Raw genomic sequence first — 25,651 nt, 5'->3', positions numbered from 1 at the left:
TAGGTTTCAATTAAGAAATATATGTCGCATACGAAAGTACATAACAGTAGATGCATGTCATCATGCGGTACGTAGTCATGTTCTATCTCGGATCGATTATTGTAATGCACTCCTTGCAGAAGTTCCCCAAATTCATGTAAGGCGACTACAGAGTCTGCAAAACTGGGCAGCACGTATTATTCACAAAGTTGACCGTAGACATGATGCTATTCCATTAATAAGGGCATTACACTGGCTACCAGTTAAACAAAGAATATTATTTAAGATTCTTTTGTATGTATATAAATCATTTCATGATCATGTACCAATGTATATCAAGGGGGCACTTCAGGTTCATTATCCTAAACGAGAAGGTTTGCGGTCTAGTGGAGATCATCTTCGACTAACCTATCAGACAACCCGAGTAAGGCTGGTGAACGTAGTTTTACTGTTGCTGCGGCAAAAGAATGGAACAAGCTTCCCATGACATTAAGATCTGAAACTTCTCTTCATAGATTTAAGAAACAGTTGAAAACGTACTTGTATCCAGGATAGATGTAGCTTTTTAAGTATTTGTAAATTGATGTACAGTGTAAACGCTATGATATAGTGTACTATGTATAGCGTTCCTAAATGCCTTATTATTATTATTTATAAATGTGTATATTACTATTCAGGGTAAAAATAAAGGATTTTCCATGAAACCTGCAGTAATTCAATTAAAAACACTATACATCAAATCCACTCCCAAAACTTGCATGACTACCCTATCTGAATTTTTTGTTATCCGAAACAAGATGATAACCAACAGTTCAAACCATGGCTGTAATTCTGAAAACTTACATATTTTTACTGAAAATTTTCCTTCAATTCCACTTTAAAAAAGGCAAAAGCGTCCAAATGAAAAGCTTGGTCGCATCACTTCCTTGCTTTCAAGTTTTTTCAAAAATTTATTTAAAAAAATTATGCATGCAGCCATGGTTCAAACCAACTATTCCCTCAGAGTTATGAATAATTACCAAAAAATATATTCTCTAATTGGTAAGCCTTTCCGTACATTATTTTGTTTTTTTTCATGATCCTCTGCCCTGCTTTGACCAAAAATATGGCCGAGCCAGAGGGCTCACTTATTTTTTCATCACATGTATAAAATGTAGAGGTGCCTTGGCCGAGTGGTCTAAGGTGCCTGGCTATACATGGAAAGTCCGGAGTTCGATCCCCGGCACCTATGCCCGTGAGCAAGGCATTTAATCTGCAATGCTCTTTTATCTTGCATTCAAATAAATGGAAATGCTTTACGCATTATTGGTAACTAGGTGTGCTAATAAAAAATGAAATAAAATAAAATGCATCTGTCTTGCATTTCACACAATACCCTTTAAGTGATGCAAAACATGAAAAATGTATTGCATGAATTACAACATAAAATGCCGACACGAAGCAATGAATAAATATGGACGGAATTCAAAATATTTCAGTGTTACCAGCACTCCAACGATTGTAAAAATCCCAGCTCAATCAAGAGAAATGTTAAGTTTCCTTGCTGACATCTTGACCTGAAAAAAGATAAAAATGAGAATATATATTACATTTCTTAATTCGTAGATACCATGTGAGCAGGTGCAGATAAATGTTTAAATTACAGAACAAATCTATAACTTGCATAAATCAAAACTAAATTACTACTCGAGGATTATTTGACATAGCAACAGAGAAATGTATGAACTGGATTCCAAGAATTGTGGCTACAAAAAGCACTGCAGGCTTATAGAACAAGTTGTCTCAAAGTTGTGCATAAACTGAAATCATTACAATGTCAGCCTATTGCTGTTGATCAATAATGGTGCATTCTATGGAACCTAAGAAATATCTGTTCAAGAAGGAATAGTTTTTTTTATAAAGTGCACATAAATGGACCTTTCCGCATTTTCATACATGTATCTGTGGATATTTGAGGTATCAAAGCCATTATCGATATTATTTTTGATACCTCTAGGACAAATCCCTCTCTGGCCCTGTATTTTACTCACTGTAATTTCCTCTCAAGAAACGTGCCAGATAATGATCTGTAGCCGTTGGCTATCAATGGTCATTACAAAAAAAAAGCTTTTAGATAACATTCCCCTCTTCTGACCCTTTTTCTTTTTCACGATTACTTACTCTCTCACAATTCTTCTCATGACATGAGCCCTATATAAGAGGCCATTATTAGAACCATTATTTCTAAAACCGGGGAGCCTAGGGCTATTCAAAGTGCATGGGATCAATCAAATAACCAGGGCGATCTACAAGACGTCTTCTTAGAAACTAAATGAATCTAAACACTCACCAATCAAACGGCAAAAGGAGCTTTATATTTCAAGCAAAATCATATTTTAGAGACTGATCTGCGATCTGCGACATGATTTTGGAGCTCAAGCTTGCTCCATTAAATGTCGCCCTCTAAATCTCAAATTATGAAGTCTTGTTGCTAAATATTGCATTAAATTTAGATGCTCATATTTTCGCGCTCACTGATCTTGCCGCGAAAATTTCCACTTTTACAATGCTTGTATCATTCTCCCCCCCTCCCTTCCTGGCCCTGTATTCTATTCATGAAAACTTACCCTCTCCCGATTCCTCTGCATATCCCTCAGCATGGTGCGAACCATCGCCAGCTGGTCCAGTTCCTCTTTCTTTCGGTCCTCTGCATCCTCCACCTGCCTCTTGTATTCCTGACGATGACCTTCCAGGTCAGCTAGTCTCTTCTCCAGACCCTTGATCTCCTCCCTCAAATGCTGCTGCTTCTGTGCGATGTTGCCCATTTGTTGCTGGAAAATAAAATTCAATGTCATGCTCTTATGACGTCATGTCACAAAATCTAAATTAAAAGATAAAACTGAGTTATTCATTAACAGATTTCTGTCAAATCTTCTTCAAACATGTTCTTTACTGGTATATTTTTGTATATTTATAAATATCACCTAGACAAAAGTCTTCCCCTTTAGCTCATTGCAAAACACTTCCCAACCCCTGATCTAATATGATCTTATCTTGAAAAGAAATTCCTCCACATTGTGCTGCACTCAACCCAGGTGAGGTGAATGGGTACCTGGTAGGAAGAAATTCCTTGAATGCTTGAGCGCCTAGGCAGCCCAGCTTAAGCCGGGGTAATTATAATAGCAGGGCCCGTTGGGAGAACAGTTTTCAGAACTGAAGTGGCTTCCCTAAGTAAATATACCTATATTATTATGATTAAAACAAGGAAATTCACTTTGTTATTTATTAATAGATTTTTGTCAAATCTTCTTCAAGCATGTTCTTTAAAACTGGTATTCGTTTACATTTACAAAAAAAATCAACTTGAGGACAGTGTAGTCTTCCCCTTTCACTCTTTGCGAAACATCTCCCAACCCCTGACCTACATGTTAGAGGAAATTCACCTTGTGTTTTGCAATATCTGTGTTTTGTTTCTCGACCCTCTCCAGCACATCTGCCTCCTCGCTCTCCAACGCTTCACACCTGATACCGAGTGATTGGTATTCATCCTCCATTTTCCTTGCTTCTTCTTCCGGACTCATTTTCCTCCTGCTCCGGGCAACATCGGCCTTCTCGCTTCCTGCATTCTTACTTTCCCTCATCCTAGAATCACTAGAATTGCTATCACAACCAATAAGTGCGTCACTAACACTGTGGTCTCTCCCCAATGGCTTGTCCATGACTTGTCCATCATTTGCATACCTAGAAGGCATATATTGTGGAGGTCTGTGACTCTCTGGGTTGTGATTGGTTGAATGCATCGAGACATGATTTTGATTGACATCAGGAGTTCTGTGATTGGACAGAGTGTTCAGAGGGCGTGCCCCCGAGTTTGGTCTAGAGGAAGATATGAGTTCTTGGAGAGTTGAATTCGGGGATGTCGAAGTGACTAAATTTGGAGAAAAAAGAGTGAATCCATTCAAACTTGAGAAAAATCTCCCATTCAAAGTAGAGGAAAAGACACTTCATGGAAAAGAAAATGCAAAGGGGAAACTGTGTTACAGTTCTGAAACACACACATTGATCAACACAGACTTTTCACATACTAAAAATCTTATGTAGAAATGCAAGGCTTATATAGGACATCTGCCCCGTCTTACAAAGAGTTACGACTGATGTGATCAATCTCAAGTATATGGAAATCCATCAATGCCATAATTTTAATTTTTTTTAGGAAACTTGCTCAATGTCCTTTGAAAACAAAGAGAACCATACTGAATTGTCAAGAAAACAGTGAATATATGGACATGCATCATTTCAAAAAAAATTTGAAGAAACATATATTTTAGATGTGATTAATCGGATCAATCGCAACTCTTAGTAAGACGGGCCCATTTCCTGTTCGATAAACTGTTTGGAATTCAAACACTCTCTTGCTAGGCTAAAGCCAGGTCAATAATACTACTACTAATAATAATAATGGTAAGTTTGTGTATAGCACATAACACATAACAAATAAGTCTCTATAGGCTTGAGAAAACAAAGGAGAGGAAGAGAAGTGTTGGTGAGTTCATTTTGTTGAGGCTAGATACAATTTAAGTATGTTTTATGAGCTGTTTTGAATTTGTTAACTGAATCAATTGTTTTTTTCAGGGAATTTGGGAGTTTGTTCTATAAAACAGGGGCTGCACGAGCAAATGAACATTCGCCATATGATTTTATTGATATTGGAGTAACGACTAATAATTCATGCTTTGTGAACATAAATAACAAAAGTCCCTATGGAAGTGCATAGAGGAGATACATAATGTAATATACATGTACAGTAGGCTATACAATAAAGGATTATCATTTTTATATTGATCTTATTATTATCATTAAACCTCAGATACATTCAACAAAGTCTTTTGTTTAATTTGGCTACAGGTTCCACAACAATCGTCTCATATAGGCCTATCATACTTTACCTCTTGTTCTACAGGTTGGACATTTGATTCTATCTTCAGCACAGGCTTCACACAGGGTGTGACCACAGGGAACGAGAAGGGTTGCAGAATGATCCGGTGGTACCTGGTTGGAATGTCAACGACAAATGCAAAACATTATTCTAAAAAAAGATAACAAACATGCTTCAAGTATCAGAATAGACATATAATTCAAATCGAAATAACAAGCAATAGCTGAGTCCTAAGTCCAGTGTTTAGGTACGTGCCACATGTATGCAGGTTGTTTAATACAAAGCTATGAAAACCAGTATATTTTCTTCGATATGTACCTCAAATGAGGTGAACTGATAAGAATTCTTTTTGAATTTTTGAAAAAGCATTTCTAACAACCCCTTATCATTTTAGAAATGAATACATATTCCATGTCCTACCACTTCTAATGCCAAACCGCCTTAAATATATGCATTTTTAATTACAGAATATGACAAGAAATTGAGCCCTTGAACAAACAGGAAATAGCATTTACTGCCTGATTTCATTTTTCTCTCTCCCAAGACTGCTGTCAATCGTCATCAGTGGGATATTAAAACTTATTTTTTTCTTCAAATTTTGAGATGAGAGGTGCCAGCCCCTGATAATGCAACAAAAAATGAGTTCAATGACCTACCATTAGCTGCTTGCATTTACCGCAGTGATGTCCTTCAATGTATCCTGTATCATCATCTGGTTCATCCAGGACACCTTGAGGATATCCCGATCGGTTCATCAACTCCTGTCTCTCATCCTTTATCTCTGCCTTCACCCTACTAGCAATCTGATCAGCCAGCCTGTCAAAGGCATCAGGATCCAACGCAGGCTTTGGTCTCGTTCTCCTTTCCGACTCGCTGCCATCAACCCTGCTGTAGGCATCCCCCACCAAGCATTTGTCGTCAACTGTTTGTTGAGCATGCTCTGAGGCATGCATCACATTTGTCCTTGCACCGTCATAATTGTCTACATCCCCTTGCAGTCGACTGGACATTGTCCCATCATCGCCATGAGATCCTCTGTCATTCCAGTTGGGATTAGCATACATCCCTGGTTCACCCTTCTTTCTGTCTCTTGAACCTGAATACGCTCGGTCATCATTGACTCTCCTCTCATGGTCCGTCCTTGTCGATTTCTCTGATCTCGAAGATGGAACGTTTCTCCCGGAGGGAGGACGTGACCCTTCACTAGTAGTGCTCTTCGCACTTGAAGGTCTGGATCCGTGTCTTTTGGTACTTGATGCCGACAGAGAGATACTGTTCTTTGAAGGCTTTGATGAACTCCTGGAAGGGGAAGCTGATCTTGTTCTCATTGTGTTCTTCTTGGTGGATGAATTTGTTGGAGGTTGATGAGAATTCTTTTTATGATTACCTGTACTCCATGACATAGTTTCTGATCCTGAAAAGGAATTGAGGCAATATATTTTTTTTATCTGAGCTGTTACCTTCTCCAGACTTCATTACTATCTTAAAATAAAAAAATCTCTCAACCGCCTCCAAATAATGACAATATTTCCATATTTTCTAAATGAGAAAATTATTAAAATATAGTACTAAACACCACTTTGATTTTCTGCAACAAACTGAAAATTACAATATTTTGACCTGAACTGTACAACAATCAATACCTAATGCAAACATATATCCTGCTGATTCTTATGTTGTGTAGGCAACAATGAAATATGTTGTAGTACTGTATGGTACACCAATCCAGGAAATTGCAATAATTACCAGTTTTATTATTTGTTGGTGCAGACTTTCTGGCATTGTCTCGGCTCTTCCTTCCTGCTCCCCCTTGAGGTGTTTCATCAATGCTGTCCATACCATCTATGTTCAGAGATCGTTCCCTCAGCCAATTGGCTTGCATTCTCTTAATCTCGTCCACCTGTTTTATGAAATAAAGAGATAAAATTAATTATCATCTATATATAGTGTTTTAGCGATGCATTGAAAACACATATTTTGGTCTGCATCAATTGCCTGTGCAGTACCAGAGCGTATCCCTAAAAATCTGACGAATATCCCATAGGCTACTGTACAAAATTTGCTAGTGAATATGAGAACATCAACAACAGTTTAGGGCGAGTGCTCAAAATATACAATGCGTACAACAATGAAAGCAATGCGATGCACAGCATATAGCACAACTATGCAGTATTACAGTAATCATTTATGATCACATTATAAATTTTATTATTTGTGAAATAATAATTGGTATCTATAAATTGTTCTTCAAGACAGCATCGCTATCCGGATGTACATGTACGTCATACGCAAGTGGTTAAAGAGTCAACCCTATTGTACTTGCGTTGTGTACATTTCGATCGAGGGATCTACATGACATTGGTCCGGTGAGAAACCGTTATTTTTTTACATTTTAATTTTTTTAAACCTTCCTACGCATTAGGCTTAGGGGTCATTCCATCTGGATTCACCCAGTGGTTGCACCCGACCATCTCAGAATTCATTTTGATGTTCGTCAATATATATCATATATATTCATGGTAGTAAAGTCTTCACTTTTATCATCAAAATATGATATATATTGCTGAATCATAAAATGCCTAAACAGATACCTATTCATGAGCATAAAGGTTTAATCTTTTATTTGTAAACTGATTAAGCTTAATTTCTTTTCATGTGTTTGCATGCTGTAACTTAAGATTGGAAGAAATCATGTAACTGGTGAACACTTTACTAACATGAATATCAGTGTGTGGGACTAGAGTGAAATTTCATGGTATCTTTGGAAGAGTTTTTAAAGGTGAAGAAATAAAATATCATCATTGATTTTAACATATTTTGTCAATATCATACCAATAATTAACATACACGAAAATCAAGTTAAAAAATTATTTGTCCGGGGGTCAAACTCAAGGTCAAAGTTAAGGTCAAAGGTCATGACCTTATAAATTGCTCCAATACATTATTCGATGCATGTTTTGGATTCCTCTCTGAAGTAGCAACGCAGTGGCCATTGAAAGTTGAAGGTCACGCCCATTTTTGTCAAAACAAGGAGAAAAGGGCGGGCCGTAGCGCGAGAACCAACGGACCGATTGGACTAATTTTTTTTGTTTTGTGCTTGGGCCATGGTGAATTTTATGTATACCAAATTACAACGAATTCTGAGACGGTCAGGTGCAAAATTGCACATTCATTGGGTGAATTGGCATGGAATGACCCTTAGGAAGGTGTAGAGATAATTAAAATCACAACCAATTACATGATTTTTAATAAAAAAGATGGATTTCCTAGGGAAATCCATCTTTGTTTTGGTCAGTCTCTTATGCATATATGGACAGGGTTCAAGACTCCAATAATGAAGAAGTATATGTCAATTTTTTTTTAAGACATCATCATGGAGTCCTCAAGACTAGGTAAAAAGGACGTTCTGAACCTTTCTGTTCTCACCCTTGAAAGTCTAATGCAACCAGATCTGTTAAAGACTAGCTCACCATGGCAGTGAATTTGGAACATATTGCTGATTGCACAATTTCTTCCAGCTTTGTTAAAGAAATCCAGTGATCTTGCTCGATTGTGAAACTATCCTTGCCAATTTGGTCTCGTTTTTCTCTGTTAGGCCACTAAACCAGACAATCGAGCAAAAACATAGCACAGATTGGATCACACTGATAGAAGAGAACTAGTCTAGGGTCTGACTTCTCATATGAAAAGATCTATTAAGCTTCTGAAGGAAATATAGGCGTTGGTGGCCCTTAGCATAAATTTGTCTTGTGTTTTCATCCCACTTGAGTTTGTTGTCTACTACCGTTCCAAGATAATTATATCCGGACACCTGTTCAATACCATCATCATGAACACATGTGGATGTGGATATACTCCCCTAGTCTTATGAAAGTAAAAAATCATTTCTTTTGTTTTTTGGGTATTAAGTTCCAATGATGTCTGACAAAAACTCTTCTGTCTTCGATACAGAGTATACCGTTTCATTATTAACTCTGATCAGTCCTATGATACACGTATCATCTGAATATTTTTTGTTCTCCTTCTTTAAAATTGAAAACGAAATTGCTGATCGATACTGCGAACGAACGCAACAGAGTACCAACTTTCCCTTTTTTTGAGGGTCCAGTTTGTGCCTCGATGTCAGGATTCTCACGATAGACCACTCTAGGCGACATCGCAATACTTACCCGTGTTAAGAAACTGGGACTCCACTCACACGCATTTGTGCCGCCCTAGCTTAGAACTAAGCTTTCTTTCCGTAAAAAATATATATTCTTATAATTCAATAAATGTTACTAAATACATAATTACTGTTAAATCGGTACTCACCGGTTCTTTTCTTGAATTTTCTGCCAATTTCCCATGCTTCTGGCTACAATTCTGCGTTAAATTTTGTCGCCGTAGACAGCTATACATGCAACTTTATTTCTAAATGGAGCGCCCCTTACGAGAGTTGTTAATGCCGCGGAGAAATCGTTAGGCATTTTGGCCTGTGTTCAAGGCGTAGCTGTTCTATTTTTTTTATAGGTATGAGATCGAAATCACAGTGAGTGTACACTCTTTCATAATGATTCCGATAGGGAGGCGCAACACCCCCACCCACATTGGCACAAATCTCAGGGCAGGGAGACATGTCCCCCTCACCCAAATTAGTAGGGGGCACATTATGAAATGTCCCCCTACTATTTTTGGTCTTTTCATTAAAAATCGAAATAAAACATGTATTTTGGAAGAGACGATCTTACTTTTGGGATGCCCCCTTTTTTTGCTTGTTTGCTTGTCAAATTTCTTTTGGTCAAGATGACCTTCTTTTGGGGGTGATAAACCTTTTTTTTTGTTTGTCAAATTTTCCCAGCCCCTGGTCCCCCTACCTTTGGGGAGAGATTTCCCCCCCTTGCCAAGTAGACATACTCTTGATATTGTTTGTGAATCTGCACGGGCATCGGGGGCTGGGGGATGAGGAAAAGCGGTGAGACGAGAACAAAAATAGAAGGGAAAAGAGGACAGAAAAAAAGTGAACGAAAGAAAAATTAATGGAAAATAAAAGGGAGGAGAAAATAGGGAGAAATGTGATGGGAAAAAATTAAAGGAAAAGAGGACAGAAAAAGTGAACGAAAGAAAAATTAATGGAAAATAAAAGGGAGGAGAAAATAGGGAGAAATGTGATGGGTTAGGTCGAGATTTTATATGCCCGTGCAAAAAGAAATGAGCAGAGGTTGAGATCTTGTCCGTTTGGGCAAATGCCTGTCTGTTTGTTGGACTGGCGCCTGTTGCAAAAATTATTAAGCTGATGGAATCACTGCTTCATGCATACCGACAGTGACAGGATTTAGCGGTTGTAGGTATACATGTAAATCGCGCTCTAACGCTCTAAAACTGCACTTTTTCTTTTTTGGAACGAGTATGAAGTTATCTATTGATATACTGATGTACAATAAAAGTCATTGTCATGTATTTCTTGACATTTCATTTACTTTTTTACCATAATTATATCAGGGGCGGATCCAGCTTTTGCCAACAGGGGGGGGGGGGCGCGAAAAATACTTTCATCAACATTTTTCTCGCTTGGCCGCTATAACTTTTTTTTTATTGGTTTTTCACGGGGTAGTCCTAACTAAAGACTGAAGATTTTAGTATATGTTAGTTTTAACACGATAAGGTATCTCATGTGGTCTTAATATATAATTTTAGCGTGAAGCGCGAGCTACATTCTTTGATATTTTATGTCCTTAGAATTGAAGATTCTGAGCAGTTTTTATAATCATGAACAAAAAAAAGTATCCGACTAAACAATGCGAGTGCGAAGCGCGAGCCGAAAATTTATTATAGGAACATGAAAAGTGACTCAATTAGGACTGTTTTTAGTGATTAATAAAGAGGATACAAGTATCACCAATTAAATAATGAAAGTGCGAAGCGTGAGCTAAAAAAAATTGATATTCCGACCTGAAATTTGGACAGTACAAGCACGTTTTTATTAAAATAAAGAACAAGCTGTGTGTCTCAAACAATAATTGAGCGCGAAGCATGAGCTTATCTTTTTATATACTGACATGAAAGGACATAAAGGAGCATTTTGACAAATTTTGGAAAGAATTTGCAAAGAAGATAGATATCTCACAAATCAAACAATGCGAGCCTGCAGAGCGAGCTGAAAATTTTGATATAACAGTTTGTATAAATCAAACAAAATAATAAAAGCTTGATGTGCCATCTAAAATATTGTTTGCAAATTTTAGAACTGGATATGAAGTGTCATTTAATCCTCTTGAATGGGATTCATTACACAGGCAATGCAAGCGCGAAGCGCAAGGGAAAATTTTTATATAAAGTCTATTTTACAATTCTTCCCCTCACCTTTTTCTTGTTTTCTTTCGGGGTCGTTTAGAGGCTGTAAATTACACATAATGGGTATAATACCTCCTTTTTACTTTTCTTTCTGTTTTTGTAGTTTCTATCAAGATAAAGAGTAGGTTGTCAAAAAATAGGGGGGCCGGGGCCGGCTCGGCCCCCTCCTGAATCCGCGCCTGTATATCCCATAGCTGCTCGCATAGGCCTACGCCGTCACAAATAATAAAACAAAATCTTGCTTTTTTTTTCTTTTTTGGTGGGAGATGGATTTTCCATACACATACCAATTTTTCAAATTATTTTTTTCTGCTATTTTCATAATAAACTTTAAATGAATTCGCCTTTCCACTACTTATTTTTTTAAAGACAAAATAACAAAATTATATATCTAGTCATCATCATCACCAACTTCATTCTCATCTTCATCACCACTACACCCATCATTATCATCATCATCACTGCCACCATCACCACCACTATCTGATCATCTTCACCAAGATAATTTTCATCATCATCATCATTGCCATCATCGTCTTTCTTTTTTTCTTATTTTTTCCCCTTCCCTTCTTTTTTTCCTTCCTATTTTCCTCCTTTTTTAGAGGGGCACACCACCACGCCCCCTCACTGGATATCGGCCTCTAAATATGTTTGTTGTTGTATATAAGTTGGCGTATGCCTCATGAAATGAAATAAGAGAAAATAAGGAAAGGGAAACTAAGAAGAAAAAGAAGGACTGAGGAGAAGAAAAAAGAAAGCCAAACAAACAAGAAAAAACAATATCAAAATTTTGTTGTAAAGTCTTCTACGTGAGTTTAATAATTATGTTTTCAATGAAATGAGAACATAAAAGAATTGAAACAAGTAAGAAGGGCTATAAATCGTAGCAAAGAATTAGAGGGAAGCTCCGATACAATAAAAAGGTGAGAAAAAGAAGACTTTGAAATACTCACAACACGAGCATAATAAAAAAATATGGAATAAGTGAGGACAAGTAGCTGAGGGACCCCCCCCCTCTCTTACTAATCAAAATATTGCAAGCAAAAAGCACGAGCTGACATTTTTTTAAATATTCAAAACTGATAGAGAGACACATTTTAAACAATTCATGAATCATAACAATTATTCATTAGCTTACCAATCGAATCATTCGATTGCGACAAATGATCTGAGAATTAATGTTTTTAGGAATTCATTAAAAGCATAGTTGTATCTCAACATTAAAATAATTAAGGCGGGCGCAAGGTATCAGCTAAAGCTTCATACACCGATAATTTTTTTTTTGACATTTTAAGTATTTTCGGTAATCATGAAAAAGATTGATATTTCATGAAAGCTCAAATCCCGAGGAGGAATATTTTTATTAATTGACTTTAAAAAAAATGTTCTAAGCCCCATTTAATATTTGATTATAAGTCGATGCAGTAAAAGCTGAAAAATAAAGTATTTTGTGTTCCTCTATCATAATTTTCTTTCTCTTTAACCCTGGTTCCTTTTTTCTGGGGGGGGGGAGCATTTTGGTTAAAAAAGAGAGAAAAAAGATAATTGCTGGCTTGTGGACGGTAGTGGTAGGGACATCCCCCCCCCCCCCCCCCCGTAGTTACGCCAATATGGGACCAAATGATCCTACATGTCCGAGGCAAAACTTGTGCAATCAATTAAACATTTTTTTTGAAAAAAATTAAAGCTTGCGCTGTTTAACTTTAATCTCTTTCACCTAAATTTGCGATGAACGCTGCGTTATGAAATATATAATTATCAACATCTGGCGAAAAGAATAACCATCCGATCACAACTGGGCGTTGTGGCGTGCGCCTGTAATCCAAGCTGTGGGGAACTTACAAAATTGATGCAGAGGTTCGAGCCCTGGTTACGTCTTTCGGATGGTGACGTTAAAGGTCGGTCCCAGACGTAAATAATCATACCTGATTGATACACGTCTGACAAAACTAAAATACACACACTGAAGAGAACGCGTATCACGTGATCTGCATATCAGCTTCGATCGCAAGTCAGCAGTGAAGGGCAACTGCCAAGAAAATCAGGAAAAAGTCATCAAAATGTAAGTTTTCCTTATTTTCTTTCATTTTTTGTTGTTGCTAACAATAGGGTTACCAAAAGGAAAATCTAAGTTTTTAAATCTATGTTAAAAAGCATTGAAAAGTACCTCACCTGAATCAGCATACTCAAAAACCCCAAGTGAATGACTTTTGGTATATCAAAGAGATCTAATTATCTGTTAATCTGAGGCTAAATTAGGTCCGAATTGTGACAGTTTTTGTGTACAAATTTGTAGTTGAAATTTCGTCGACACGCATGCACAAAGCTCGGCACTGAACGAGGGATTGTGGGCGTGTCCTTTCTCGCCTCGGCCTATTGTTACCCAAATAACGAAAGTACGTTCATCGTCCCAGTTAGTCTCGGATCCGAGCTTATCCAAATAAACAATGATTAAAAAACAACCCAAAAATAAAAAGAAGAGAAAAGAAGAAATGAACGGCTCAAATGCAGTCGTTTGGTGACGGATAGTATGCTCTGACATCTCGCTGATATAAGGATTAGACATGGCATAAGTTTTATGCTATGATAACTAAAGCATGGGGGGGGGGCGAGGGCACTCTGACTTTCAAAATTATTAATTCTTTAAACATCTATATCTAGACAAGGGAGGGTCCAGGATTTTCCAAAGGGGGGAGCATTATTATCTACGGCAGTCAAAAAAATTTAGGGGGGGCACCAAAATTTTTGACAAAAAAAGGTTATCAAAGGGGGGGGGGGGCGAAAAAAAAATTTGCCCCAAAAAAGTAACGTCCCCCCATAGGCAGCGGGGGGGGGGGGGGGTCGTGCCCCCCCTCTAATTTTGAGGTGGGGGACGATCGCCCCCCTAATTTTTTTTGTTGATAACCTTTTCTTTTTTGCTTGTCAATTTTTTTTTCGTGCGTGCCCCCTAAATTCCAGTGGACCCCCCTAAAAAATCATGTGGTTTCCCCTAAAATTTGTGCTGATAAACTTTTTTTGGGGGGATAGGGCTTGTCACTAAAGTTTGGTGCCCCCCCTTCCAAAATTTTGCTTTCCGCTGCCAATGTTCCCCACTTGAAATTTAGGGGGATAAGGCCTATGGAGGGCACATTTTCCCGATACAAATTTGATATGCCTTAAAAAATGTTTTTACCAAAAATGGAAAGTCCTTTCGTCCCTAAAAATTGACAAGCAAAAAATAGGGCCTATTAACAAATTACAATTTTGGCTCTCGATAATTATGCCCCTTGGATCCACCAGTAATCTAAGGGGAATTTTTTTTTTATAGTTTTGATATGGCTACCTTCTCGGAGGGCGTCCTCGCCGCGGTAGCTGGATAGTGCTGCAAAAGAGTAGGCTTTATACTTCTTTTGCAGCATTAACTGACACTCCGAGACTTATAATTTTACCTTATACTTAAAAAATGAATGATACAAAATAAAACATAAACACTTGTTTTTAGAGTAAGTTGATGTAAAAATATATTCAGTCTGGGGCCATTGGCGTAGCAACGGTGGGCCGGGGGCATCTGCCCCCCTGAGATTTGGGGCCCCCTCCCCAGGTCCCCCCCAGAAAAAATTGGAAGAGAAAAAAAAGTAAAGAAAAAAGGGAGAAAGAAGAAATAAAAAGGAAAAGAAGTAGAAAGACAGAAGAAAAAAGAAGAGGAAAATAAGGATAAAGACGAGTGAATGAAATAATGTGAGGGGAAGACTTGCAATCTTTAAAAAATCTTTTCATGTTACTATATAAAATTTTTGCTGGCGCTTTGCGCCATAATTGCCTGTTCGATGGGATTCATATCTTTCTCAATAGGCTGATGTGGAGCAAGTTTTGAAGTCAATATGCAACACATATTTTAGCTCGGACATCGAGCTTTCATTATTTTTTTTCATTTACAAATTTAATTGCTCTGTAAAATGTCCGTTTTATGGTCTACATTATCAGCATTGTCACATTGTTTGATTTGCCAAGTTCATATTGTCTACGGGTATTTCATAATGTTCATTCCATTCAACAATTCAGAATGCCCAGAATTTAGGTCTGAATATAAAACATGCGCGATAGCGTGCACGTTCTTTATTTAAAATGTACTTAAATTATTCAGTTTTACATCAGAATATCAATAATTGTCTGCTCACGCTTCACGATCGCATTATTCATGATACCCAATTGACTATATCCTATTTATGACTTACAAAATATGAATAGAGTGTCCCGCTTTTAGGTCTAAAATCTCAGTTATCTTTCTCTCGCGCTTCGCGCTCGCATCAATTGTTTAGTTAAATACCTATCGGCTATCCCATTAATTAATACAAAAAGTGCTCAGAATGATCACGTTTTTTTAGGTCGGAATGTCAAAAAATTTGCTCGCGCTTCGAGCTCGCATTATTGAAATATATACCGTCTTCATGGGTAACTGTAAGCAGTCCTTAACAGGTCTCTTTTCGATAAGGCTAGAACAGTTGATAAAAATTTATGTTCAAGCTTGGGGGTACATACGAATCTTGTTGAGGATCACACATAACATTGCCCAGAAAATTAAATTTCAGGAAAAATACATTAAAGTATAAAAAAAAATCGCTCGCGCTTCGCGCTCGCACTTTTATGAGATTATTTTATGTTTATGTTGTTTTATAAGAATAAAACTAACAAGTGACTGATATAGGTGAAGATAATTTCGGGCCCCATCCCCTATTGGCGAAATTAGGATCTCTTGTGGACACATACACACCCCCTGAAAAAGCAAGGACCCTGGAAAAAAATCCTAGCTACACCACTGTCTGGGGCATGGAGACTTGGAACTCTGCCCCATATCACTGTGCTTGCCTCGCTCGATTTGTATCATAAAAAAAAATGTTTCCACATTAAAATACAGATCTAAGTACAATGGCCAGAAATATTAGTACGAATAAGCTAGCAGAATTTGTATCATACCACCCATATAATTGAACGCCAACGAAGGCGTTTCTAAAACCTGTTTGTTTTATCCTACTTTTCCACTAAGATCTATCCCTTTTGCGTGTCACATGAAAGTAGTTTTGTGTGCAGATCTAGCGTACCGGTAGGACCACATGCAGTCATTAATAGGTCTCTATTTTTTTTCAACAAATGATGTCTCACTCACGCTTTCTTTAAAATTAATAAATTAGAGTCCTTGTATATGGTCCTTGGAAGTGGGGTGCTCGGGTTGTGACCCCCAAGATTTTTTTTTTTTTTTAGCTGGTGGTGCGTTTTTTTTGTACACGTACGACAGGGGGAGTGGAGCAAAGTTGAAAGTGGGGAAACAGAAAAGGGGCACTTTTTAGTGATTTTTTAAAGTGGGGGCATTGAGCTCCCACCTATCCCCAGGATCGCCGCCCCTGAACCTGGAAATCAGTTTAGTATGATATTCGATCAAAATCAACTTATCTTTAGAGAGATAATTTCTTTCCCTTGGCTTTTTTTTCAAAGCCAGCAACCCCTTTAAAAGATATCTCCTCGGGCAATCCTCATGATTATCTAAAAAAAATAGTGACGGATGGTATACCTGGTAATCATATTACTAGCAGTGGCGGTATTGCCACCCCCTCCCAGTTTTTTTTTCAAGTAGTTTAAAACAGAAAGAAGAATGACATTGATTTTTGTACCGCATTATATTTCATTAATAATTTCATTGGTAGAAACACACACACACAAAATTCAAAATTTCATGTTTAGCCCCTTTTTCAAAACTATTCCGCGGCTCCTTGAAGAATGGAGAGATGGATGAAAGGAGAGAAACAAATAGGATGAAGGGGTTGATTCAGCTTTCGTCAAGGGGGGGGGGCGAATTCTTTTTTCACCCGTATTTTTCCCCAAGCGGCCGCGCGAAGATGATTTATATTTGTTTCTTTGAAGAAATGTTACTTTTTAGCTTTTGTCTTATAAATCAACATAGATATATAACCCTTTTTATTTAGTGCCAGCGCAAAGCGCGAGCTAATTCATTGAAATAATTATTTTTTGATCCACAAACTTTGAAATTTCTGGGCAATGTTTATCATGAAAAAAAAATGTTTATGCAACTAAACAATTACTAAGAACGCAAAGCGCAAGCAGAATTGACATCATATATAGGCACTTTTTGTAACTTAAACAGGATAGGTACGCAACTCAGCAACTGATGCGAAGCGCGATCACAAAATTTGAAGTTTTAGACCTAAAAACGAGACATGTCTATTCGTGTCTTTTTACATCATGCAAGGAAAGGAATTTTTTGCCCGGGGATTTTTGTATACGTTTCGAACTGATCAAAAAGGTACCTGTTAAGGACTATTTCACTTAATGGAGACGTTACTTCAACAATAAAATAATGCAAGCGCGAAGGGCGAGCCCGGCGATTTTTTTTTTGGACTCTTCTAAATAAAAAATGGAAAATTTAAATCAGTTATTGTGACCATGAACAGGATCGTCGCTATAAAACAATTAATGCGAGCGCCAAGCCCGAGCAGAAAAAAAATCGAGATTTAGACCTAAAAAATGGGACACTCGATTCATGTGTTGTACATCATGAAAAGGATGAGTAATAGGGTTCCTCCTACATTAAAAATGCGAGCACAAAGCGCTAACATAATTTTGTTTTTCTGAAACTGGATAATAATTATTGAAATACTAACAAGTTGAGTATCTGGATAAACATGCGCGCGCGTGTTTCCGATTTATGCCTACAATCTAGGCATTCTGAATATATATTTAATATACGAAAATCCAAGCGAGCACGAAGCGCGTCCTTAAAATATTTGATATTCCGATCTGAAAAAAGGATAGATTTCAGATCAAGTACTTTGTGAGGTGTATTTGGATCGCACTTAATAAAGAGCTGATATAGATTTGACAAAGGATCGGACCTGAAAGTGATAAATATTTTTCTATTCCTCTTGCTAAGCGCGAGATGAAACAAAATGGACAATTTAACCATTAAAATTAATATCTGATCTATTAATGCCTAACGACTTACCTATTCAAGCACGCACGCTCAATGCTAACTGATATAAGATTTTGAGAAATTTATGAAATAGGGCCTTCATGAAGAGTGTAGGTAGTCCACAAATGAAATAATGCTCTAGGGTACAGCGTGAGCTAAAAATGTTGATACTCAGATCATAAGACAAATATTTTACAAAGCACTTTTTTATTGATTCGTGATACCTCGGTCACATTTTTTTCTAAGGCGAGTAGAAAACAGTTGTATTAAACATTTTTTGTGTGTGCCAGCTAAATATTGGTGGTTTCAATAAAAAAGAATGAAATGGCTGTTTCGACTTTCCGCACGGCCGCCGTACAAGCAAATGTGACCGAGGTATAAATAAAAAAAATAATAATGAAAGTTCAATGTTCTATAGCTGACTGTAGAGTATATGTTTTGTATTTTGACTGCAAAGCTTGAAATGTCAAGCTGATATATATCAGCTATTGAGCAATATGTACTCATCGAAAATGAGCAATGCGAGTGCGAAGCGCGAGCGAAAATGTCAATTTTGCATGTTTTTTTTTTAAATCATCAAAGTCTATCCCCTCCCTAATTTTATTCACTTTTCTCCCTCCCATTCCCCTCTTCCTTTTCCCCTCTCTTTTCCTTCTGTTTCTTCTTCCTTTCTTAATTTTTTGGCCAACGGGGTGGGGGGTGACCGGCCCCCTGATCCCTTCTTTGGTAGCGATTGTGAAAGCATTTGAATTATTCACCTCACAGTGCATGTTAAACGGGGAAAATAGGAAATGGCTAAGTTTGAAAATCATTAATGTGATGGAGCCCTATTCAAGTTTATTTTCATCTATATACACCTTGACAGGGGCTGATCCAGGATTTTCAAAAGTTGAGGCATTCAATACAAAAAAATAAACAAGACCTAGTATACTAGACCCCCCCCCCTTTAATAGGTGAAATTTGCTAGGAAAAAAATCATCAAAAGTTGAAAAATAAGTCCTCACTTGAGAATGAACGACAAAATCCACTAACAAATATTTGATATATTACGGGAGGGGGCACCTTTATTTTTCTCCCCTTTCCTTATTCCTCATCCATTCCATAGGCAGATCCAGGTGCCGGACCCAATTATGGGCGGCGGCACCCCCTCCTACTGGCGGTGCGAAAAATAAAAAGAAAGGTATATCATGCTGTTTTGTTAAAGAAAAAAAATCGGTTTTTTAACGGCGCCGATCGGGGAGAAAAATTGTAGCCACCCCCCATTAGCAAAAGTTTGATCTACACTGGGTATTTGTCTGTCGTACCTCTGAGTAAATGAAACAAAAAAATCAACAAATCACCGTTGCACTATAGTACTAAAATTTTTGCGAGTCTTTATTTTTTAAATATTTTTGTTTATTAATAGTGGAGGTTCGCATCCCGAGAATGTGAAATGAAAAAAAAAGAAAAAAAGTGCACTTAATAGGAAACACTAAACGTCCTTTTCAATTCCAATTAACTTAAAGTCCTTTAAATAAAAAAAAAACAAGCATCATTTTTTATACCTTAACTTGTTCATCACCAATACAATGAAACCGATAATTATTTGCTTTGTTTTCGATTAATCTTTATATCATTAATTCACTTAAAATAAAATTCAAACATAAACAGGAAAACAGCACAGAAAATAATATGAAAAATGAATTGCAGTTGTATAAAACATCAGAGAAAATAACATGACAGCTAAATTCTATCTCGACAGGCACACTGTTCATTCGACCATAAAACAATCGCGCTGTTCCACTCTTTGTATACCCACAACTCTATCAGTATTGTTTCATCTTCATATGTCCTCAATGGCAAGGACACCAGCATAATAAATTCACTTCAAATAACATTCATACATACATATACAGGAAAATATCAAAGAAAATAATATAACAAATCAATTGCAGTTGTATAAAACATGGAAGAAAATAACATGGCAGATGAATTTTATCTCGACAGGCACACTAATTCATTCGATCATGAAACGATCGCGCTGTTTCACTCATTGTACACGCGCAACTCTATCTGAATTGTTTCATCTGTCCTCAGTGCGGCAAACACTAGCAGTGATGATAAGTGCACAAGTTGCAGTTGGACGTGCGCGGAGAATGAATTAAATTCGGCGGCTGAGTCAAGTCTACAAGTCACCAACGAACTTCACGATAGACCACGCCTACTTGCCGAGGTAACCAACGTTGATTGACGGCCCATTTAGTTTTTTGAGTAGTAGGAAAAAGTGCAGGCATGTATAAACTTCATTTTAATTTGAATTCATTCAAAAAAAGCATTTTTCTTCTAATATAGATGTTTCCAAATTATTCCATGTGTAAAACATAATTTTTAAAACATTTATTGCTATATTTTTGTAATGAAAAAAGGATTTCTTACGCAACAACAAGTATGATATGTGTGGGCAAGAGAACTACCGTTTTAGTCATAAACCATATTTTTTATGATTTTATTGTGAGCCTACTCAAAGGATTTTCGTTTATTTTTTATGAATTTCTAGACCATGTTCAACAGCGCCATCTCGAGCTTGCAATAATGCATGCGATCGCACGCATTTTTCTCCATAGCGAATACACGCGACGATAATCGTGGATTTCTCGTGGATTTAACCTCCAAACGTCACTTTCGATACCACATGAAGGTAAGACACTTCGTCCCACATTAGTCAAATTTAATATAGACAACAACGAGCCTAAAATTTGTAACTAAGATTAGGGTGTCTGGAGAAAAAAATTATTTCTCTTATTTCAAGAAAATATCACATTTTCTTTGTGAATTTGAAAAGAAATGACCTTCAGACTTACAGAAATGTAACATTTTTGAAACAAATCCAATTATTGGCTGCAAAAAAGAAGAATGAAATTAGGTAATTTTTCAGCATTTCTCTGCCATAGACTGTGTAGTTAAGAAATGGACACACACAAATCCAAATTTTTAGCTTCCAAGGGCTGTTATAAATTTATTGTTTATGCCAAAAACTTGTCCATAAAGAGTCAAATAGGATTTTTTATGCTCTTTCTGATGGTATGATTTTTATAAAGATTTGGAAACCAGATCACAATGAAAAATTGCGACAAAGTGAAAAAATTGTGCAAAACAGAAATTTCATTTTCCCATAGAAAACGCATGGGGAAATGGCAATCTCAACACACACAAAAATAAGGGTTTGCAATTTATCTCTAAATCCTTAGTTAGAATGATCATATAAACTTGTCCTTACTGTCAAAAGAAGCCCCTGAATTTTCTCTTTCCATACATGCCAAACACAAGTTAATTATCAATTCAGATCACATTTTTCTAATAGCCTGAACTTCCCGAAAAATATGTGCCACATTTTCCCCTAAATCAGCCTGTTTTATGCTGACACTTTTCAGTGTGGCTTCAGACACCCTACTAAGATGAACTAATTTGCTGAGGAAAAGCATTTCAATGCTCATTTTTGCCATCGAGAACAGACGATGGGTGGCAATGCGCACGATTTACGCACTTGCAATTGGATTTTCATTTGCCCATAGGCTTTTTGCTCATTGGATCGGCCGACCTTTTGGTAACCCTACTAACAATGCTTTAGGAAGTTTAGCTTTTACACTCGAAAATCAAGCATTAAAGAAAAAAAAACAATATAACTTGTTGTAGTTCATTTGTACTAGTGATATAAATACAGAAATATCCTGTGCTCAAACTTTTCTAACCCAAAAATAGTACTGATGTCGCCTATGAGGTCCATACATGTAATGTTTGGATCTCATTGGTACTCTAGGAGTGCTTTAGGCTTAGGCTTAGCTTAGCTACATGCTACACCTACAGACAATAAACTAATTTATTTTTCAGTTAGTGGGACCGTGAACCGTGATCAATTTAGAAAAAGTGATCCCTTGCCAAGCCCTTGCCTTGGCCCTTCCACTTTGACCTGTTACGCTACTCATTCTGCTGTTTCGGTATTTACCTTTTCCGTTAAGCTTCCTTTCAATCTTCCAGCCATTTAGCTGGTGTTTAGAAACAAACAAGGATGACTTTAATCTCGGACTGGCATGACTGGAGCTTTTGATCTTGCTTCTTGCATAGATTCTTGCGACAATATTGGAATTTGGAGCGAGATGCAAGAAGCGTAGAGGGCGTTCTTCAAATTTTCTGAACGGGCTAGGGCCGGCCAGCGCAGGGGCACTGAACTATCAATGGGTGCTGGTTTGTTACCTGAAGACAACTTTTTTAAAATTCCGAAAAATGAGAGCGGAACATGAAAACAGCTCGAGGAGTCACACAAGGAAGCAGCGACCGAGCTTTACAAAAAAATTGTGTGCTTTTCAAAGCAGATATTGTAGTTATGCCCATAGCTTATTCTCGCCCAGGACCAAAATCCAGTTAAAACCAATTAGAGCAAAACCAATTGAAACCAGTTGGCTAACTGGTTTCAATAGGGGGGCAACTGGTTTAAATAGGGAAATTGGAACTACTGGTTCCAATTGAAAACCAGTTGCCAATTGGTTTCAATTGGTTCCAGTTGTTCCAATTTCCCTATTGAAAGCAATTGGAGGCAACTGGTTTCAACTGTGAACCAGTTGAAACCAATTGGTTTCCAACTGGATCAAATTTGAACTTCCAGTTGGAATGAACTTAATTAGTTACAAATTAGTTAGCATTTGCACGAACTATTGCTCATGCCAACACAGAAGCAGTGTTATTTGTCTATTAATACCAATGTAAAGGGCATTGATAACATACAGACTTTCATATACTTATATGGTAGATCTTCAAATATATGTATTTTTATTTGATGTAATTTGGTAACAGTTAATGGTGTACTAATTATCTTTGAATCTGTATTAATTATAATCTATAACATTTATGAACATGGCTTTCACTGCTCAGTATTCTAAACACTTATCTGAAAAAAGTATGGTACTTAAAATTAAAAAAAAATAAATAGATACATTGTAAGTTATGATATACCTCATAAAACATTAATCTGTGCACACTGGCATAAAATATGCAAATTAACTGGTTTCAATTGGATCCAGTTGGGTAACTGGAAAGTTTCCAATTGGAAATCCTAACTGGATCCAATTGGGTAACTGGAAATCGGTTTCCAGTTGGAAACTTTCCAGTTACCCAACTATATCCAATTGAAACCAGTTAAAATTGCATATTTTCCGCCAGTGTGCACAGATTAATGTTTTATGATATTCATCATAATTTACTATGTTTACATTCTTTTTTTTTTTCAATTTAAAGTGCCACACTTTTTTCAGATAATTGTTTAGAATAGGGCCTACTTAGCAGTGAAAACCATGTTCATAAATGTTATAGATTATAATTAGAACAGATTCAAAGATAATCAGTACACCACTAACTGCTTGTTACCAAAAGTCCAAAGTACATCAAATAAAATTACATATATTTAAAGATCTTCCATATAAATATACACGTGAAAATCTGTTGGCTTGAGCAATAGCTAGTGAAAATGCTAATTAATTTGTAAATAATTAAGTTCATTCCAACTGGAAGTTCCAATTGGATCCAGTTGGAAACCAATTGGTTTAAACTGGTTCCAGTTGAAACCAGTTGCCTCCAATTGGTTTCAACTGGAACCAATTGAAACCAATATTACCCAATATTTTTAGAGTACGTGTTCATCGGTCACTCTAAGACACAAATAAATTATCGGCAAGAAGAACTTCACCTAGTTGTCTCAAAAAATGTTCCCCGTCCTATTAACCGGGCCTTCTAACCATACGTTTTCTTTACTTTAAAGGTATTATTTAACTTTGTGGGCAGCCGATTTAAAAAATTCTCAAACCAAGATGAAACATGTGTACAAGTGCATGTATTAGAACTAATAAACCCTGAAAACAACCATTATTGAGAATGAAAAGCTAAAACTAAGGGGCAAACCCCGATTTTGTAAATAGGCGTCTTATAGACACCTAAATAGTACACATAAGTGTATAGGATGAAATTAAGATGGTGTTTCCGGTCACTTTATATTTCAATTTTTGAAGCACTAAATAATTATTTTCGAACACAATTTTTTCTGGGCTTCATTTTTGGAACATATCACAGACATAGAGGACAAGTGTGACCTTCTAGCTCAGATTTTTTAAAAGTCAAACCAATGTTAACCAATCACTTTAATCGTAATCAGGTTGTATGCCTGGATCAATAGAAATAAACATTATTCCCACATTGTCAGATTCATGTTGTTGCATGTTGCAATAATTCCTCATAATCACAGAGAATTAGCAATCAAAGAACAGCTGTTTCTTTAAAATAATGTATTTCCACTGTGATTGCATTTTCCCCGATTGCCTTTAACAGCCTGAGTGAGTCATCATTAGGGTTGCGATCCTGAGGCGGGGCACAGTCCCCAGAATTTTCGAAGCTACTAAAAAGTTACTTTTTCCCAAAACAAAAAATAGCCCTTTGAAAACGTTTTAGTGCTCCTTTCACCTCATGTGATGCTTACGTATCTCGCTAAAAAAATAATGAAAACTCTAATCGCGAGCAGAATAAATTGTGCACATAACAAAAAATGACATATTTAAGCCTCATAATCATCTTGAGCAGATTAGTATTTCATTCAACATGAAATGCTAGCGCGAGCGAAACATAATTTTAATGACCTGAGAGTTTTTTCTCATTATTCCCCTCCCCTCGTTCCATTCCCTTCTCTTTTTCCTCTTATTTTTTTTCTTCTTTTTCTTTTTTCCTTCTTCATTTCGAATCTCTTTTCTGCCTACCGGATCCACATCCTAAAAAGAGAATTTGTTCGTCTCCCCGATTCATGAAAAAAAAAGAATTATTAGAATAATGATAAAACATCGATAATTTTGATTTTTTTTCCTGATACTTTTTAACATACCATAGGGAAAGTTCACCCTGATGAAAAGTATTTGAAGAAAAAAGATGATGAAGGTTCGTAAAAATCCATCAACATGATCAAAGATTAATTAATTAGATTTTAAAGTTTTTAATTGCGATCGACGTCATACACGAGCAGATGTCATGTAAAATAAAATGCATTTTTTTGATGGGTCATGGTGACTTTTTTTTCAATAGTTGATGAGAAATTTTGAAAATAACATTTCATTGATTTTTTTAAAAACACGATTATAGGGGACTTTCTGGCATATGCATGACATCACAAATAAAACATTAAGAATTCTAAGAACTTAAAAAAAAATCTTTGATGGATTTTCTTGAAACCTTCACAAATAGTTTTCAATATTTTTTCTGGTATTTTTACAAAATATTTTTTTGTTAGGGGGAACTTCCCCTTAAAACTTATTTCCATGCTGGATGTTAAAAGAAGGCCGAGGCTTTAATGCCCCCTCTTTTTTGCATTCGCGAAAACAACCATTTTTACGTGCATTGGTAGTATATAATTGTATACCTGTAGGGAGCCTATTTCATGAAAGGACTTGTCGGAAGTT

The 25,651-nt window shown here is 36.7% G+C and overlaps 1 protein-coding gene across 1 annotated transcript; it reads right to left on the bottom strand.

Moving 5' to 3' along the window:
- Positions 1–1,279: 1,279 nt before the first annotated feature.
- LOC121426404 lies at positions 1,280–22,251 on the bottom strand. The gene is made up of 7 exons (XM_041622697.1): positions 22,168–22,251; positions 6,641–6,794; positions 5,551–6,308; positions 4,905–5,007; positions 3,402–3,886; positions 2,586–2,789; positions 1,280–1,535 (listed from the first exon to the last, which is right to left on the bottom strand). The coding sequence occupies exons 1-7, from the start codon at positions 22,201–22,203 to the stop codon at positions 1,494–1,496; spliced, it is 1,782 nt and encodes a 593-aa protein (XP_041478631.1). The 5' UTR covers positions 22,204–22,251; the 3' UTR covers positions 1,280–1,493.
- Positions 22,252–25,651: the final 3,400 nt, after the last annotated feature.

This window comes from Lytechinus variegatus, chromosome 13, assembly GCF_018143015.1.
Source record: "Lytechinus variegatus isolate NC3 chromosome 13, Lvar_3.0, whole genome shotgun sequence".
Lineage (NCBI taxonomy): Eukaryota > Metazoa > Echinodermata > Echinoidea > Temnopleuroida > Toxopneustidae > Lytechinus > Lytechinus variegatus.
The sequence above is the reverse complement of the archived record's forward strand: the minus strand, read 5'-3'. Positions and strand labels throughout refer to the sequence as shown.

Coding starts and splice junctions, on each gene's coding strand:
- LOC121426404 (XM_041622697.1), bottom strand. CDS start 22,203: ATGGCTGGAAGATTGAAAGGAAGCTTAACGGAAAAG. Junction 6,795..22,167: donor AAGGAAGCTTAACGGAAAAG/GTAAATACCGAA, acceptor TTCATAAAACAG/GTGGACGAGATTAAGAGAAT. Junction 3,887..4,904: donor TCCAACCTGTAGAACAAGAG/GTAAAGTATGAT, acceptor CTCCAAATTTAG/TCACTTCGACATCCCCGAAT.